Source organism: Stomoxys calcitrans, chromosome 4 (genome assembly GCF_963082655.1).
Source record: "Stomoxys calcitrans chromosome 4, idStoCalc2.1, whole genome shotgun sequence".
Taxonomy (NCBI): Eukaryota; Metazoa; Arthropoda; class Insecta; order Diptera; family Muscidae; genus Stomoxys; species Stomoxys calcitrans.
The window spans coordinates 157,038,450-157,055,923 of record NC_081555.1 but is presented as its reverse complement, the minus strand read 5'-3'; the positions used below and the strand labels follow the sequence as shown (position 1 = coordinate 157,055,923).

General features: G+C 37.5%; 1 protein-coding gene across 5 annotated transcripts in view; it reads right to left on the bottom strand.

Moving 5' to 3' along the window:
• The window catches only part of LOC106081700 (double-stranded RNA-specific editase Adar), a 372,583-nt gene that overhangs the window by 315,703 nt on the left and 39,406 nt on the right, over positions 1-17,474 (bottom strand). Inside the window, exons 1-3 of one of the 5 annotated variants that reach the window (XM_059366905.1) lie at positions 17,040-17,396; positions 16,496-16,770; positions 16,151-16,315 (exon numbers count right to left, since the gene is read on the bottom strand). The exons of the other annotated variants lie outside the window; for them this stretch is intronic. Of the exons in view, the coding sequence (XP_059222888.1) occupies positions 16,151-16,249 (99 nt within the window). The 5' untranslated portion in view covers positions 16,250-16,315; positions 16,496-16,770; positions 17,040-17,396. Of the gene's footprint in view, positions 1-16,150; positions 16,316-16,495; positions 16,771-17,039; positions 17,397-17,474 lie in introns of those variants that run through there. 5 annotated transcript variants of the gene reach the window in all.

Sequence of the window (17,474 nt, the reverse complement as noted above, 5' to 3'; positions counted from 1 at the left end):
ATTGACCATATGTTTGCTTACATATATCGGCTCTGTAACTTACCACAGAGGTGAATATATAATGATTATACTTTTTGAGCCTCTAGAGAGGGCAATTCTAAGCCGTTTTGATTGAAATTCTGCACGATGATTTATCCTTCAACTTTCAACAGATATCCCAAGTATAGTCCAAATCGGGCAATAACCTGATATAGGTCCCAAATATAACGATTTTCGGAATATAAATCCTGAGCCAGTGGAGGCTGAAATTTTGCACGATAATTTCGCCACTGTCCTGTACCAAGTATGGCTCTAACAAAAATGGCTGTACCAAGTATGCCTGTACCAAGTATGGCTGTACCAAGTATGGCTGTATCAAGTATTGTATCAATAATCGATTTATAACCTGATATAGCGCCTATGCAAATCCAATTAGGCTGAAAATGTATACGATGATATCTCCTATGACCTCCAACAGCTAGCCCAAATATGGTTCGGCCCATAACTTGATCTCTCATTGTTACTTCTTGATAACCCACAGGAAGCAATTCCAATTCAATTGAATTTAATTTGTAAACGCACTCTTAAACTAATCATCGAACAATAACTGTCAATTTATTCAGTAAACTCTAGATTTTCATCGTGGTAAGGTACACAACGTGTGCCCGCGTCGCCATATGAACGAAGTTGAGTTCTATTCATAAATGTTTTGATCGTTCTTCAAGACGATTATAAACAGGTGCCTGTATCGTGCGGTTCCTGGTTACACTCGGGACATACATCTTGCACGTCGGCATCAATCCTAGCTCTGTGGGAATTCAGGCGGCGGCATCTGCAGAAACGTAATTGTGCCAGAAATACTCTGGTTTGCCGGGTGAGGTCAATTTCTTCAGGTGCAATGGGAGGCGGTCGTTCTCCAAGGACTACATTCATCTATCCTGGATCTTGACACTCAACAGAATGAAGCAGACGAAAGATAGAACACAATAAACTGCAACAACAACAACGAGTCGAGGGCTAGACTCCGCAGCCCTGGTTTTGGCCATGGTCTTTTTTATACCCACCACCGAAGGATGGGGTTATATTCATTTTGTCATTTCGTTTGCAACACATCGAAATATCCATTTCCGACCCTATAAAATATATATATTCTTGATCAGCGTAAAAATCTAAGACGATCTAGCCATGTCCGTCCGTCTGTCTGTTGAAATCACGCTACAGTCTTTCAAAATAGAGATATTAAGCTGAAACTTTGCACAGATTCTTCTTTTGTCCAGAAGCAGGTTAAGTTCGAAAATGAGCCATATCGGACTTTAACTTGTTATAGCCCCCATATAGACCGATCCGCCGATTAGGGTCTTAGGACCATAAAAGTCACATTTATTATTCGATTTTGCTGAAATTTGGGACGGTGGGTTCTGTTTGGCCATCCGACATTCTTCTTTAATTTCTTTAATCGGTCCAGATTTGGATATAGCTGCCGTATAGGCCGATCTCTTTTGGGCCCATAAAAGGCGCATTTATTTGCCGATGTCGCCGAAATTTTGGACAATGAGGTCCCTCGACATCTTTCTGCAATATGGCATAGATCGGTTCAGATTTGGATATAGCTGCGATATAGACTGATCTCTCGATATAAGGTTTTGGACCCATAAAAGGCGCATTTATTGACTTCACCGAAAATTGCGACAGTGAATTGCGTTAGGCTCTTCGACAACTTTCCGCAATTTGGTCCAGATCGGTCCAGAATTGTATATAGCTGCCATATAGACCAATCTCTCGAAGCCTTATGTGTCGTATATGATTCAGATCGGTCTATATTTGGATATGGCTACCAAGAAGACCAATATTTTGTTCTCCAATATTGTACAATGACTTGTACTTATTAGACTACTCAATATCCGTGTCGAATTTGGTTCAAATCGGATCATATTTCGATAAAGCTGCTATGGGCGCATAAGTCATGCATTTTTCATCAGATTATGATGAAAGGTGGTTTACATAGATACCCGAGGTGGTGGGTTCCCAAAGTTCGGCCCGGCCGATCTTAACGGCTTTTTACTTGTTTTAATTTCTGAATCTGAACTCTACATATAACACACTACGTGTCTGTAATAATAATCCGTTTTTTTTAATCCCAACCTATTAAAAAACTTTGAGTATGACTTTTTCCCCGCTTTACCACTAATAAGTGCATAGTGCCCTAACACAATTTTAATGATGTATGAACTTTAACTGGTTGGCAACACTAAACTAAAACATCATTACGCATTGCAATTGAAAGATAAAGAGCAAAACGTAACAACAAGACAGTGAGTGAGAGAGCATGGTGTCATAAAAACGCATTACCGTAATCGTTTAATTGAGTCGTGGATGTGGCCGGCCGTCTACCGGGGGAGTCGCAATCATCACTAGCAAAAACAAACACATAAACCTGCTCAGAATACCAGCAAGAAGGGGAGATACAAAAAAGTGATGACTTGAAAACCTTACCCTACCATAATTCACACATACAGACCACACACCGGGTATGAGATGTACGTGTCAACAATCGCATGATTGTTGACACTACACACAACACCCTGATGTCACAACTGAAACGAACACGGCTGGCTGATATGCCTGGCTAGCTACTGGATGCTGTGTGGGTGGATGAATAAGTGACACAGACGGACTATCTAGATGGTGTTGATTGGCTGGTTGGCCACTACTTATCATTGTACGTACGTATGCATCATTCCGGCTGCTAGTAGTGTGAACAGCTAGCTACAAAAGGTTCCATATGAAAAAGTGTAGATTCAATTAAAAATTGCTGAGTAAGGTAATTTGCAAGAGACCCGTCTGATGTGAATCAAAAGCCGTAAAGTGACAGCATGGTAAATCAAGGAAATAAAAATAAATCAAGATTTTTGCCTAAAAAATGTTAAAGGGAGTATAAAGGAAAAAAGATTTAAAGCAGCAATGGGTAAACACACACACTATTGTACATACGCAGGGACATAAGGCTAGGAAATAATATGTAAGTGTGCCCATCACTGCTTTAAAGCTATAAAATGAGAAAAAAATTTAAAATATTTAAAGGCTTTTTGATTCCTCCTTGAATGCGTCAATTTTTTTGGCCAACAATACCCCTAAGGCTTGTTTTGGCAAAACCAAAAGAAATATCTTAGACCTTTTTTCTCTTTTCTATGCCATTTTCCTCACCAACACACATAAAAAATGCTATGACCTTTTTATCTAAAAACAGCATCTAACAAAAAAACAACCCACCAGCATGCTGCATTTAACACAATCTTCGTTGTATTGCCCACAGCCAACAGAAAAACAAAATTGCAACACCAAAAAATAGCCAAAGTCTGGATAGAAAAAAATTCATTTTTATGCCAAGAATGGCATGAAATTAAATATTTTTCTATCTGGGGGGGAAATTAAAACTAAAAAAAGAAATTTTGGAGCAAAAACTACTACATCAAAGATAATGACATTTTGGAAAGCCCTGACAACCTTTAGGTTATCAAACCTTCAAAAGGCCAATGTGAATAGAAACGTGCATCATGGAACATAATGACACTGAAAGAGACCCAAAAAAAAATCATGATTTGTAGTTTTAACCTTAAAAGCATTTAACACTTAGTTTTCTTCTAAAATTTTTGGCAATTTAAATATGAAGTAAAGATAATATCTTAAAATTTTAGGATTTCAAAAGACTTTGATGATGCAAAATTGTTGTCAAAGGTGAAAACAAAAAGAGTTAACATATAATGAAATAAAATTAAGACTTCATGCCATTCAGTTAATAACACCATAGATAAAGAATTTGAACTTCGCACACTCCGAACTTCGGAGGCGCTTGTGAATATAGATAAATAAGAATTTTGCTCTCAATGGCATGCAGTTTGCGTCGTTTGCATTTTCTAAATATGCATTATTTTCTTTCCCGTGAAGGAAAGTATGGCGTAATGCACGTCTATAGGGTTTCGGAAGACTTAGCTTCCAATATGTGTATCATTCTTTCTTTTCCTTTTGCAGAAACTGCTTGCTTCGAAGAAAATTAAAATTAGTTATCGACTCCTATAAGCTTGACACTTGCAGTCAAATTTTGAGAGCACAAAAATTTCTCTCTTATTTCAATGCTCTTTGCATAACACAAAAGATGGTTTTGTCATATGGCAACATCAGGGCGATACAGGTTAACGGGTCCTTCACATGTAAAGATTGGTTGAACGATTCTATTAAACAGTGGTTTAAAGGATGAATGGATCCGATAAACCTCGTTTTTTACTAAACTTAAAATTTCATCACGATTAATTGCTTAAGGTTAATAGAAAATCCAAATTTAAAATGTCGCAACGAGTGAAATAGAAAAATCATGGTCTACACATGCAATCTCTGGCGTGTGGTTAAGCAAACTCATTGCTCCAACGTTCGGAAAATTTAAACTTCACGAAATAACGCTAATAATTGGAGCTAATAAACTACGCCGCGAAAAAAAAATGGTAGAGTGCAGCTGCAGATTCCAATATCGTTATATTACCAAGGCAAGAAATGATAGTCGCAAAGACAGCCGGTTGTACGTTACGGATTGACCCGAGGGAGTCCTTCATCGGCAAGGTCTGTCGCCTCAGTGTACAACACACTGCTACAACAACAACATAGTCATAAAGGACAAATATATTTTTCACGCTGTGGAAGATGGAAGGCTTTCATCCAGTGTTAACGCATGATCGATCCGAGAAGCGAACATAGATTCGGATCATTTCGGCAAAGGTTCGCACGCTTTAAAGCAGGGCGAGAAAAGTACAATGCGAAACTGCAAGGAAGATGGACATTCAAAAGATGCAAAAACAACAGTTGGCAACGGCATACTCTTCTCGACTGCCCCAATTGCGTGATAAAAGCACTCTTTCTACCGATGATATAACGGCGCAGTGGCAAACCATCACCCACTCCATGGAAAATGCCGCAAAATCCGTCCTTGCGTATCAGAAGCCTTCCCCCAAGAAACTCATGGTACGGCCAAGAGTGCCTAAACCTACCACTGAAGCCAAGAATGAGGCATACAAAACCACTCTGCAATCGGTAGCAGCACACCAGATGAAGATCAGGATCGGAAGTAGGAGAGAGAGGAGAAACGTTTATTCTGCAGAAGGAAAACTTAAACGGAACGATGTAAGTGTGGGCGAATTGAGATCCACAGGAGTCAGAATGAAGTGCGGAAATTTTTTCAATGAATCAAACATCAAACCGGAGGCTTTGGTACACTCATAGAAAAAAGTTTGCTGAAAATAGTAAACACGGTAGCAGCACACCAGATGAAGATCGGGATCAAGAGTAGGAGAGAGTGGAGAAACGTTTATTATGCAGAAGGAAAACTTAAATGGAACGACGTAAGTGTGGGCGAATTGAGATGCACAGGAGTCAGCTTGATGTGCGGAAATGTTACCATTGAATCAAACATCAAACCGATGGCTTTGGTGCACTCATAGAAAAAAGTTCGCTGAAAATAGAAATACATTCCGCTGAATATTAATAGTTAATATTGCTGCTATTATATTAGCACTTCTGCTATTACAGCGGTAGTTCTGCAATTTCAGCTGACTGCTGAAAAGTCTGTTGTTTGCTGAAAATGACTGCTGCTTAATTATGAAGGGGACGTTAGAAGAAAAAAAAAATTAAATACAAATGTGTCTCACTGGATGTTTATACTAATTTCGTCATTCCGATTGTAACACCTCGAAAAATGCGTCTAAGGCCCCATAAAGTATATAAGTCTATCTAAAAGATAGATAGGAGTAAAGCTAGGCGCTTCATGTTTTGATATAGCTGCCATATAAACCGATCTTGGGTCTTGACTTACTGAGCTACTAGAGGGCGCAATTATTAACCAATTTCCCAGCATCGACTTTTGCAGAAGCTGTAGGGACATCGAGGAAGAATAGACTATAGAACATCTTCTGTGTGTGTGTCCCGCAAGTTACTGGGCTGTTTAAATAGATCTGGATGGTTCATCGTTAGGGACCTGGAAGGCATCTTCTTTCCTCTGTTCCTGTGGTATCACAATGGACGAAAACGTCTAAGTGAGTCTAATGGCGAACTGCCACTTAAACCTAACCGATATGGCTGCAATTTTGCACGTGGTGTTTTGGTATCACTTTCAACAGCTGTATTAAGTATGGATCAAATCGGTTCATAACCTCATACAGCTGCCATATAAACCGATTTCCCGATTAGACTTCTTGAGCTTCTAGAGAACGTAATTCTTATCTGAATTTGCTGAAATTTTGCACATATCTTTGAGGAATGACTTCGAACAACTGTGGCATCTGTGATCTAAATCAGTCTATAACCTGATATAGCCGCCATATAAACTGATCTGCCGATTGGAGTTCTTGAGCTTCTAGAGGGCGCAATTCTTATCCAATTTGGTTGAAATCATGCATCAAAATGAAAATCGACGTAGCCAATCTCGCTAAAAATTAAAGAAAAAAACGTAAGTCAAATATTTCCGAAACCTGTAAAAGTTTTTATACGTTCCTCATCTTTTTGTAGGAATTTTTGAGCACTATTCCTTAAAAAAGAGTTTTGGAAACCGGGCCACAAATGACATTTAGTCGTAGAAGCGCATTCTAGTTGAGTGCGATTAGTCCCTTCTAATTCTGTGATCTCGGTCTCTCTCTTACAGAACAACCTTAGGAGGTAATAAGAGCAAATTCGTTCTAGGACATCTCTCGGTTTCTTCGCCTTTTCGACATTTTCTTACCTTGCAGATGTACTTGTCATGTTCTTGGTAGCCTGCCACCAGAGGATGGGTAAATTTTGATCTGCAACCCTATAAAGTGTATATATATTCTTGATCTATATCTATACATTCTGAGTCGATCTAGCCCCAATCGTCTGCCCTTCCGTCTGTTGAAATCACGATAGCGGTTGAATGAATAACGAAATTAGTTTAAAATTTGGCATAGAGTCTTCTTTTTGGAACTTTTTATAGATATAGGTCGTTGGGGATCGTAAACGGGTTACATAGGTTCAGATTTGGATACAGCTCCCGATTTAGCTGAATTTACTTCATAAGCAAATCGTAATAAAAATGGCCTTTTTAATGCAAGACAATTCACAATAGTATGTTTATAATTATTCAATCATTTAATAATCTGTATTTGTCTGCATAACTTCTAAATTTGTTTATTATTTACCAGTTACTATATAAACATTGACCAACAGGATATGCAAAATTAAACGAAAAAAGGGAAAAATTAAATACATCGGCCTAAACATTTGTTCAACACTTCCGCATTGGGTTTGGGGTGGGGGGTGAATCCCAGGAAATAAAACAATTTATAAAAAATTCACAATCCCCATTTTAACTAGACTTCCATTATATGCTTACCATCCATTTACCAATATACTACTCATATAATATGTACGTTTATATGTATGTAAATAATGTATATATGGATAGTTTTTCCCCCAATTATTCTCTCATTTTACTAAAAGTGCCTACCATACAGTTTCCCTCGGCCTGTGCAAATGTACAAGAAAACCAAATCCCCTTAAGAATTTTATAGGGAGCCACACTTTAAACATTGCCTACTCATGGGGTTGGGTTTCTTTTGCAAGACAGCAATACACACACACACACGCACACACAGAGAAACAAATAGTCGCCAGAACAATACGACAATAGATCTATTGATTTAGGCAAAATGCCAAATTGCTGCAACATAACATACTTGGGGTTTCGAAAGCTACCGATCTGTTTCCTACGTGCTGCCAAGGCAAGGAAATGGGCCCCCCACCACCAAGGAGAGGTTTGGGGGACCTAAAATACCTATAGTACAACAACCAAGGCATTTCAATAGAACGATATAAAGAAAAATAACAGAAGCACAAGCAGAACCACTACAATACCCCAGAATAGTTAGTACAACAATGGCAACAACAATTACCGAGTCAAAGGACACCAGGAGAATAGAAAACAGGATGGCGACAAAATATGGGCCACCTCAAGAAAAATCACCACTCTTAGAAGCCGCACTGCAGTGCAATGTACAAAAAGTTTCATAGACATAAACAAAATGCCAAAGTCATAGCTTGATATGAATGGAAATAATGCTGGGAGAATACAAATAGCAACAGCAGCAACAAGAAAAACAACAAAGAAAGCAGCAACTCCATGAATGAATGGTTGCACGTGAATGGCTAGATAGATAGATGGATCCGCATACCGGCTCTTAATGACTTCAAATAGCAAAATCTCTGTGTAAGCGTTTGTGTTTCAGAAACCGGCTGTTTTCTAAAGTGAGTTGAAGGAGCACCAGTTAGGCCAGACGTTGGTTCATCCAACTATGAATGATGATAAATTTGCAAAGAAGAAGAAAATAATAATTTCCTTGTACAAGCAATGCAGCGTTTTGTTGAAAGGGCAATGGAATTGCATCTCGTATTAATAAGCAAAGAAACTGGGATATAAGGAAATGTTATGACTTCCATAATGATGATGTGAAATATTGAGTTTCCGCTTTGCTATTATGGATTTAATGTCTAACGGGATTCTAGTTAGTTTAAGAAAAAAAGATTGCTATGGGCTCTTTTCACTTTGCGACAAATTAGAGCAACTTTGACAACCGCAATGGTCTACTGTTCAACATTAGGTTGGTACCTAAAAAACATAACTGTATCAGCAGGGACTCAATTCTCTCTCTGTGAAAACATGAAATGAAAAAATATTTGCATTCTCGTTTTTAAATGAAAACACTCGGACAAAATGTTTTGTTGTTTTTTTTTTCGTTGACATAAACCAGGACGCAGAAATGCCAAGAAAACGTAAAAAAACTTTTTGTTTTGTGTTTCCAAAGAGAGAAAATTAGGCGCCAGGCCTGTTCCGATTTCTACGGAAGCTTGCGAATACAAGTCGTAATAAATTCATGAAATGCATAGGCTGCTTCTGCGGTTTCCTCGCGATTTTCGTTTCACTTCCATTACGTTGGCAACACTTAAACAGCTATAGTTGAAATGAGTCAATGTTTGGCCTGATTGCATAGTCTATATGTATATGTTTGTCAATTACGTTTATCTGCTTTAGAAAAAACGTTTAAAATTGCAAAATGATTATACTGCAATATCAGTATTTGTTCTTATTTGGTTTTTGGAATCGTATGTAAAGGGGGAAAAACTATTGGGTTGCACAAAAAGTAATTGCGGATTCTTTATATAGTCGGCGTTGACAAATTTTTTCACAGCTTGTGACTCTGTAATTGCATTCTTTCTTCTGTCAGTTATCAGCTGTTACTTTTAGCTTGCTTTAGAAAAAAAGTGTAAAAAAAGTAGATTTGATTAAAGTTCATTCAAAGTTTTATGAAAAATGCATTTACTTTCTTTTAAAAAATCCGCAATTACTTTTTGGGCTACCCAATATTTGGCAAATTTGGAAAAATTCAAAATTTTGCAGATAAAAGTATCCTTATAAAACCAAAAATTTAACCTGCTTGGATTTTTCTACAAAAATCCCCAAAAACCCATTGCGGACAAAGCATGTCCGCCTTTGGCGCTGAACGCCTGGGTTCGAATCCTGGCGAGACCATCAAGAAACATTTTCAGCGGTGAAAACCTATCTCCCATTTCATATCTTTAGTCTCTGGAAGTCGCAATTGTTATCCAATTAGGCTGAAATTTGGCACGTATTGTACTGTTACAACTTTCAACAACAAATCGGTTTTTAATTTGTTATAGATACATAACTCCCGTATAAACCCGAGCCCCTGGAAGCCATAATCAGAGATGGTCCGTAAGACGATTTTTTAGGTTTCCGACTGTCAAAAAGTTGTAAAAGTCGAAAACGTCGTATACTTGTATAAAACGTAGAAAAAGTCGCAAACGTCATAAACCTTAATAACTCAGTGCAAAAGTTTGATTTTTAACAAATATTATTGTCACTTATTTGTTGTATATAGAAGAGTTTATATGTAAAAAAATTTCGCAATAAAAGAAATATTAAGTTTTTTTTTTAATTTTTGCATTCACATTTTTCACACAATTAATTGGAAATATACGCAAATTTCAAGTCAATTTATAAAGTAACGTTTAAGGATTTTTTTGTGAAGCAAAAAATCAATAAATTATTAGTTTTCATCAATTATATTTAGAAATTGCAATTATTTTGTATCCTTTTGCAAAATTATTTGCTTCTCCCGTTTTAATTTGCTTTTTGAAAGCTGTTGTAAACGACATATGTTAAAAATGCATGACATCTGAGGAAGTGTCAAGTGAAATGGTACATGGAGTGTTAATTATGTTATTCAATAACAATACTTAAAAATAACATTACTTATTCAATAAAATACTTAACACGCCATCTTCCATTTCACTTGACATTACCTCACATTAGCATACTTAACACGCCATCTACCATTTCACTTGACACTACCTCAGATGCCATTCATTTTATAACAATATTGGTAAAAATCGTGTAAACCTACGGTAGCTTTTTCTAATTCTGAACCGATTTTTTCCAATTTCAATATTGTTCGTCTCCAGGAGGAAAAAATTACTTATGCCAAAATTTTTAGTTAATCAGATCAAAAATTCGACATATTTTCGTTCGAATTTTTTTTTCTGTCAGAAACCTAGTTTTTTGGCTTGGTTTACGACGTTTTCGACGTATGTAATATACGTCGGAAATGTATGTCATATACGTCACTGTTTCTGACAGGCCATCTCTGGCCATAATCGTTAGCCGATTTGGCTGCAATGTTGCACTTAGTGGTTTGTTGTAATTTCTAACATTCGGGGTAAGTATTGCTATAGCTACCATATAAACCGGATCTTCCGATTAGATTTTTACGGCCCCCAGAAACTTCTATTTTTGGATGATTTGGTAGGTAAAGTACACATATGCCCTTCAAATAAGTTAATTCGTGGAAATTTCTAACAGTATCATCGTGGTTCTAAAACAGGCATTTGGCGCGTCACGCCCACTTAACCAATGTCTAGGTTGTTCAGCATTCATTCAATTAATTTTGTTTTTTCTAAAGATTCATCTTTTATCAATAAATTATTTGCTGATATGGACTGTTTTGGCTTTAAAAAGAATCATTGGCAACACTTTAAATTGGTCAGCTGTGTCACTTTACAACAAAAATATAACAACTAACAATGGAACACGCATTTTCTCACAAATATCAAATACCAGGAAAATCAGCATTCATCTCCCTATCTACCTCCCTCCCTGTCTTCTCAAGCAAACCATGTAAAACGTCATGCGAAAAAATACACAATTCATCGAATAACTTAAATTTACATCGTGTTCGCCGCCATTGATTGACAGATTATTTAAATCTAAAAGTATGCAAAGAATCATCAAAGACATATCGTTTTCATCCCTCTCTCCCCCATCTCTTGTGCATTCTTACTTATGCTGCTGCTTCTCTCTCGCACAATTCTCATTGGGACCCTGTCATTTAAAGTGTCTGATAAAATGAACTGACGACAAAAAGTCAACAAAACGAGCATGAACAACACCAGAGTACTGCGATATAGGATTGAGAGAGAGAGAGAGAAAGCAACAAGAACAAAAGCAAAACACAAACATACAAGAAGCCCATGCAATCGTTTGGGTGAATCACTAATCGTTTGGCCATTAAAACGCCAAGAATACGAGGTAATCAATGTCACATGTACCTCGTAATAGTCTTTTAATCGACACCGCTATCTTTTCATCAGTGTTAATTGCAACTACATCCCCTCCCCCCCTCTCCGCAGTGCAGTGTGGTGCCTTGCGACATATTTTCACATTTAGCGATAGGGACAAAAGTGGACACAAACACCATTGAGAGGAGAATGGCACTTGAGATATGGTGTTTGGATTTGCGAGAAGGAAAAAAAACGGGTAATTAATGCAAAATAAGCAAAAGAGATTTGTGTTCCTTTTGTCAGGCAGTAGCTTAGCAAGAAAAACAGATTTGGTTTAATTTAAATTAAACACCCTACATCATGGTACAGAGAAGTTATAATAACTTCGTGCCAGCATTTGTAATAATTATTAAAGACCTCATGGTATGTTGGTTTAACAAAGACCAAAAGTGAAAAAACGGCCTTCTTTTTTGATACTGCCAAAAATTTAAAAGTGCAAAAACACATATACGCTGCTCATTAAAAACTGTTTTATTGGTTCAATCATCTGTTTTCCCTTTATAAAATCAGCTGACATGGGCAATAAAAACATGGTTCAAGTCTGGTTATTTGACAAAAGGTGTTAACGCTGTTAGACAAACTGTTAAAACAATTCGAGATAAAATAGTGAAAAAAGTAGAAATATTTCAAACTTAAACTTGCAGAAATATGTGCTGAATGGCAATTAAATACCAATTTTCAATGTTTATGCATTTGCCATTCACAATAGATGTATTTCTTCAGTTGGCAACACTTATTTGTGAAAAATTTACTATGGCAATCCTTAAGACCGGAAGTACCGGAACGATCTAGGCTTCACAGAGGGCGGTCAAGAGTCGCTACCTCCACACAAGTGTGGCTACAACAACTATATAATTCCATTTTACCAATAAACGTTAAAATTTATCAGGATATAAATATATAATGTTTGGGATAAGTTATACGTGAAAAAGGTTTACCATTCACAATAGATTTATTTCTTCAAATCGGATAACTATCGCGGCTTCTAGGAGGTCTTGGTCCGTATTTGGAACGGTTGTTGAAAGTCGTAAATGAAAATGTAATAGAAACGAGCAAATCATCAACTCGAAAGATCACTTTATATGAGAGCTATATCCAAATCTGAACTGATATGGCCCATTTGCAATCCCCCACGATCTCCGTCAACACGAAGTATATGTGCAAATTTTCCAGCAGCTTGCTTTTCGCGTTCGATATATTTTGTTTGGGATAATTTATATACAGATTTTTGCCGGATTTGAATACCTCAAAAAAGCATGCAGACAGATGTTCGATTTTGGCATCACTGCAAGAAATATGGTGAAGATCGAAAGACTAGACTTTCAACGTTTGTAACTGGCAATGCACAAGACCTATTAGCTCCATTCGAATTGATGTCATACTGGTAATGAGTAATAGATCAGTCAAATACTTCGAATCGCTCACAAAGGCGTTAAAATACCGTAAAATTTGAGACCCATGCAAAAAAAAATTATTTTCGATTATTTTTAACGGTTCGTCATGATTTTCCTGTGAGCCGTGAGAGTCTCGTGAGTTGTGATTTTCTCGTGAGTACGCGTGACACGACAACTCACGACTCTTGAACCCCACTAAATTCGAGTGTACTTACCGGGTTCGATCCAGCATCACTATTGGTCAATGACTGGAATGTTCATGGTAAATCATGGCACAATTAAGAGGTAGCGTCATTAGCACAACAACAAAATTCTACCCCCAACAAAACTACCTTGAGTGGCAAATGCTGTGAATTGAAATGTCAAAGTGGTTTTAGAAATAAACTTTGTTTAACAACTTATCTTCTTCAAATGTTTTCTATATTTGTATTTTCATCCTTATAACACTGTTTTGTTGCTCATCTTAGATTTACTGGGAAATCAAAACAAAAAATAAAAAAATTTTACTCAGCTGTTCGCATGGCCTCACCTTATAAGTGCATCCTGATGGTAAATTAAGTTTTAAGTAAGTTCGTGTTAGCTGGACAAGAATACTTTCGTTGCGCATATCGAGAAGAAGATACGAAATATACAGCAAAATACACAAAGACAAGTAAAAACGCATAAAATTTGGCCGGTCCGTAGCAATATCCAAATATTGTTTGATCTACACCATATTCAGGATGTGTAGGGGTGCAATAAACTCATTATAACAAAATTCAGCGAAATCGGGTAATAAATGCGGCTTTTATGGGCCAGGAACCTTGAATCGAGAAATCGGTATACACTAATGACAGGCCACCATAGCGCAAAGGTTACAATGTCCGCTTATGAAGCTGAACGCCTGGGTTCGAATCCTGACAAGACCATAAAAAAACAAACAAAAATTCGGCGGTGGTTTTCCCTTCCTAATGCTGGCAACATTTGTGAGGTACTATGCCATGTAAGAACTTCTCTCCAAAGAGGTGTCGCATTGCGGCACGCAGATTGGACTCGGCTACAAAAAGTTGGCTCTTTATCATTGAATGCAAAGATTTCATAGAGCCTATCATAATTCACTGTGCCAAATTTCAGCAAAATCGGATAACAAATGTGGCTCAATTTATATCGGGGATTTTGTCCGATCTGAACTATATTCGATAAGAATGTCTAGGGTCCTCAGATAACTTACTGTAACAAATTTCAACAAAATCGGATGATAAATGCTGCTTTCTAATTAATTTCCTCATTTTTAAAATATGTTTTGAGTTAGATTTATGTGGTGATCTGCCATAAGACGCTTTTATATTTTCTTCACCGCCAAATCATCTGCCCTTTCATTTCCCCTTACTCCGTTATGGCCCGGCATCCAAACAATGCGGATTTTTCCATCCTCAGAGAAGGCGTTAATCTCCTTCTTACACTGCAAGACAGTTCGTAACCTTACCGTCCTGGTTGTTATTGCCTTTCGGCAATTTTACTGTCGGTAAAGATGTTCAAACTCGACGTCCTCGCGTTAGCTCCACACCACCTCACGCATTCCGTGATCGCCCGAATCTCCGCCTGCAGGTCCGTATTATGGTCAGGCAGTCTAAAACAGATCTCAGTCCCAAGGTTCTTAATGTAGACCCCCAGGCCCACTTTGTCCTCCACCTTTGATCCATCCGTGTAACATGATCTTCCAGATGGCAATACTAGGGTTCCGTCCATCCAAGATTCTGCCGATGGCAGCAGTGCCCCGCACTCGACTTCAAGGTTCATCTCAGGTATACGATCGGAAACCTCTTCCCTTCCTTCCAGGTATCCAATCGCCACCTCGATTATACCGCGATGGTATGAGCTGCTCCCATTCTCAATCCATTCTCCCATCGCCTTAAGTCTCACAGCCGCATTGGCTGCCTCACACTTAATCTGTATGTCAATGGGTCGGATATCTAGAATAGTCTCCAGTGCCCTAGTAGGCGTGGTCCTCATCGATCCGCCTATCCCAAGACAACATGTTCTCAGAACATTTTCTTTTAAATTAAGCTTTATAGAATTACTGAGTTTTAACGAGTCCAAATTTACCCAAAAATTTACCAACATTTTTTTCGGCAATGAAACCCAAATAGGGACACGTTTTACCTACTTTAGAGAATTTTTGTACACATTCAATGTTCAAGGGGTAAAAAAATAATGCTAACACCTTTTCCACGAGGTTTTAAAAAAGCATTGAAGAAAAAACTCAACAAAATGTCAAATTCCTAAAGCTACAAATGTAAATGCATTAACCTTGCTTTTTTATTACAATGCCTAAATGATAACGGTATATTTTTGCTTGCTGGACACTTTACACATGTAACACAGCTGTGACAGCAAAACATTGTCAAACAGGATATGCAATTTTCCCTGGGTAATCTTTTGAGACTTTTAGAATATCCTTGACTGGCTTAAAGGCTTTTGCAAAACAAAAAACATTTTTTTTTCGACTAAACAAATATGTACATACATATAGGCTAGCGGGTGAGTGAGAACAAAATAACCCATTCACATCCTGTACAAAAAGCCAGTAAGGCTTCCAACAACTTTGGGGATATTGCATCATTGCCGGCTTGGTAATTGTAACGTTTAGAAAACTTTGTCTTGGTCATGTCGCATTTGTTGTTGTCTTTTTTTTCTCACAGGTTAATCCTTGCCAATAAAATAACAAACAACAAAAACACCATCTACAAGAACAAGAACAATATGAATATTTAGAAAAAAGTTTTGCAACAACAACGTGTCAAAAATGTAATTGACTGGATTTTATTTTATAAGGCCGTTAGAGCATTGGCTTTGGTGAGCACAAACAACAAACATTTTTCTTGCCAATAAGTAGTAGAGGAGGCCGAAGGAAAATAAATACCATAAATAAATTTCAGCAAAAATTTAAACCAATAAACGATGAAACCGAATTACCAAATTGACAGACGACCAACGGCGAAGCACAGTTTATTATGAACCTACCACACTTGCACGCCTTTAAATAGGTAGGGCCACGACATTTCTGTTTGATTGCCTCTTTTTCACTTTACACTCAATTTACTCACCGACGATGATGGTGACGACGCCGAAGGAGGTGGTAACGGTGGTGGTGGTGAATATTCATGATTACTGTTCGGCGGTGGCCTGACACATACACTCTTCATTTTCTTAATATTTAAACAATTCTTAGAATTTCTCAGATTGCAGCTGCTGCCGACTCTTGCTTTCGGCTGAAGGAGTGAAGAGTTGTTTTTGGGAGGGATGCGGAAACGATAAACGATAGTTGTTTTTGAGATATGGCAGATAGGTAGCACGTTTTGTTGGTTTGTTAATTTTAAATTATTACAATATTATTAATTATTATTATTAATTATTGTTCGTTTACACAATTCTTAGATGTTTTATCTCACTTGGCGATTCTATTGTTTAACACTTAAGTTTCCTTCTTCTTACGTTGCCATTCGATACGATACGATTCGATGCGATTCACACAAAACACAGGCAAGAAAGTGCAACAAAATACCAAGGTATTATCAAACGGCTAATTGGGGATAAACAAACTTCGGCCGCAACGAAATGCCAATTATTACGTCGTCCGACCAACACAGCGTTTCAAGCGAACCAAAAGGCAAATTTGCTAAAAAGGTGTTCGAATTTAATTGAAATTGCTTTTCACAGAGCGCAACTGAAAAAAGTATACAATAAGAACAACAACAACAAAAACTAGCGAAATAAAAAAGTGAGAGGACCAACAGCAACAACAACAAAAAACAACAACAGCACTATTTAGATACACATACTTAACGGCGCAACAACAGTCGACGTAGAGAAGAAAAAATAAATACTCGTCGACAACACTAAAAATAATTGTTTTTCTTTATTTTAAGAAAACCACGCGCAATTCAGCAAAAAAAGACAAATATTTCCCAACCTCTTTACCACCATGATACATACCATGGTTCTGATGAGGCTCATCAGAAGTAGTTGCAGCAGCATCATCATTTGGACTTACATTAGCCGGCATCATCGTCATCATCATCATTCCTCTATTAACCATAAATCCAATATAGCAGTCCTTAAATGTCTTGGCGGCTTCTTAAGAAAAAAAAGACAACATCCACAACAAAAACATTCACGGCAACCGCATAAGATACCCAATTAATCGTAGAACAGAATTGAAATTAAAAAATTGCTACATCTGCCTGCTCGTGTTATGCAGAAATGTCTTTGGCAAATTAATTCAGAAATGGCCAAACTTTAGGCACTTTTTCGTTGCATGCGAAACGAAGGTTTTGGAATTTCACATGACATTAGATTTGCCGTAACAAAATCTCTGGCAGTGTTGCCATACTTCGAGTAAGCCTCAGGCTACACTTATAAAGGTAAGTC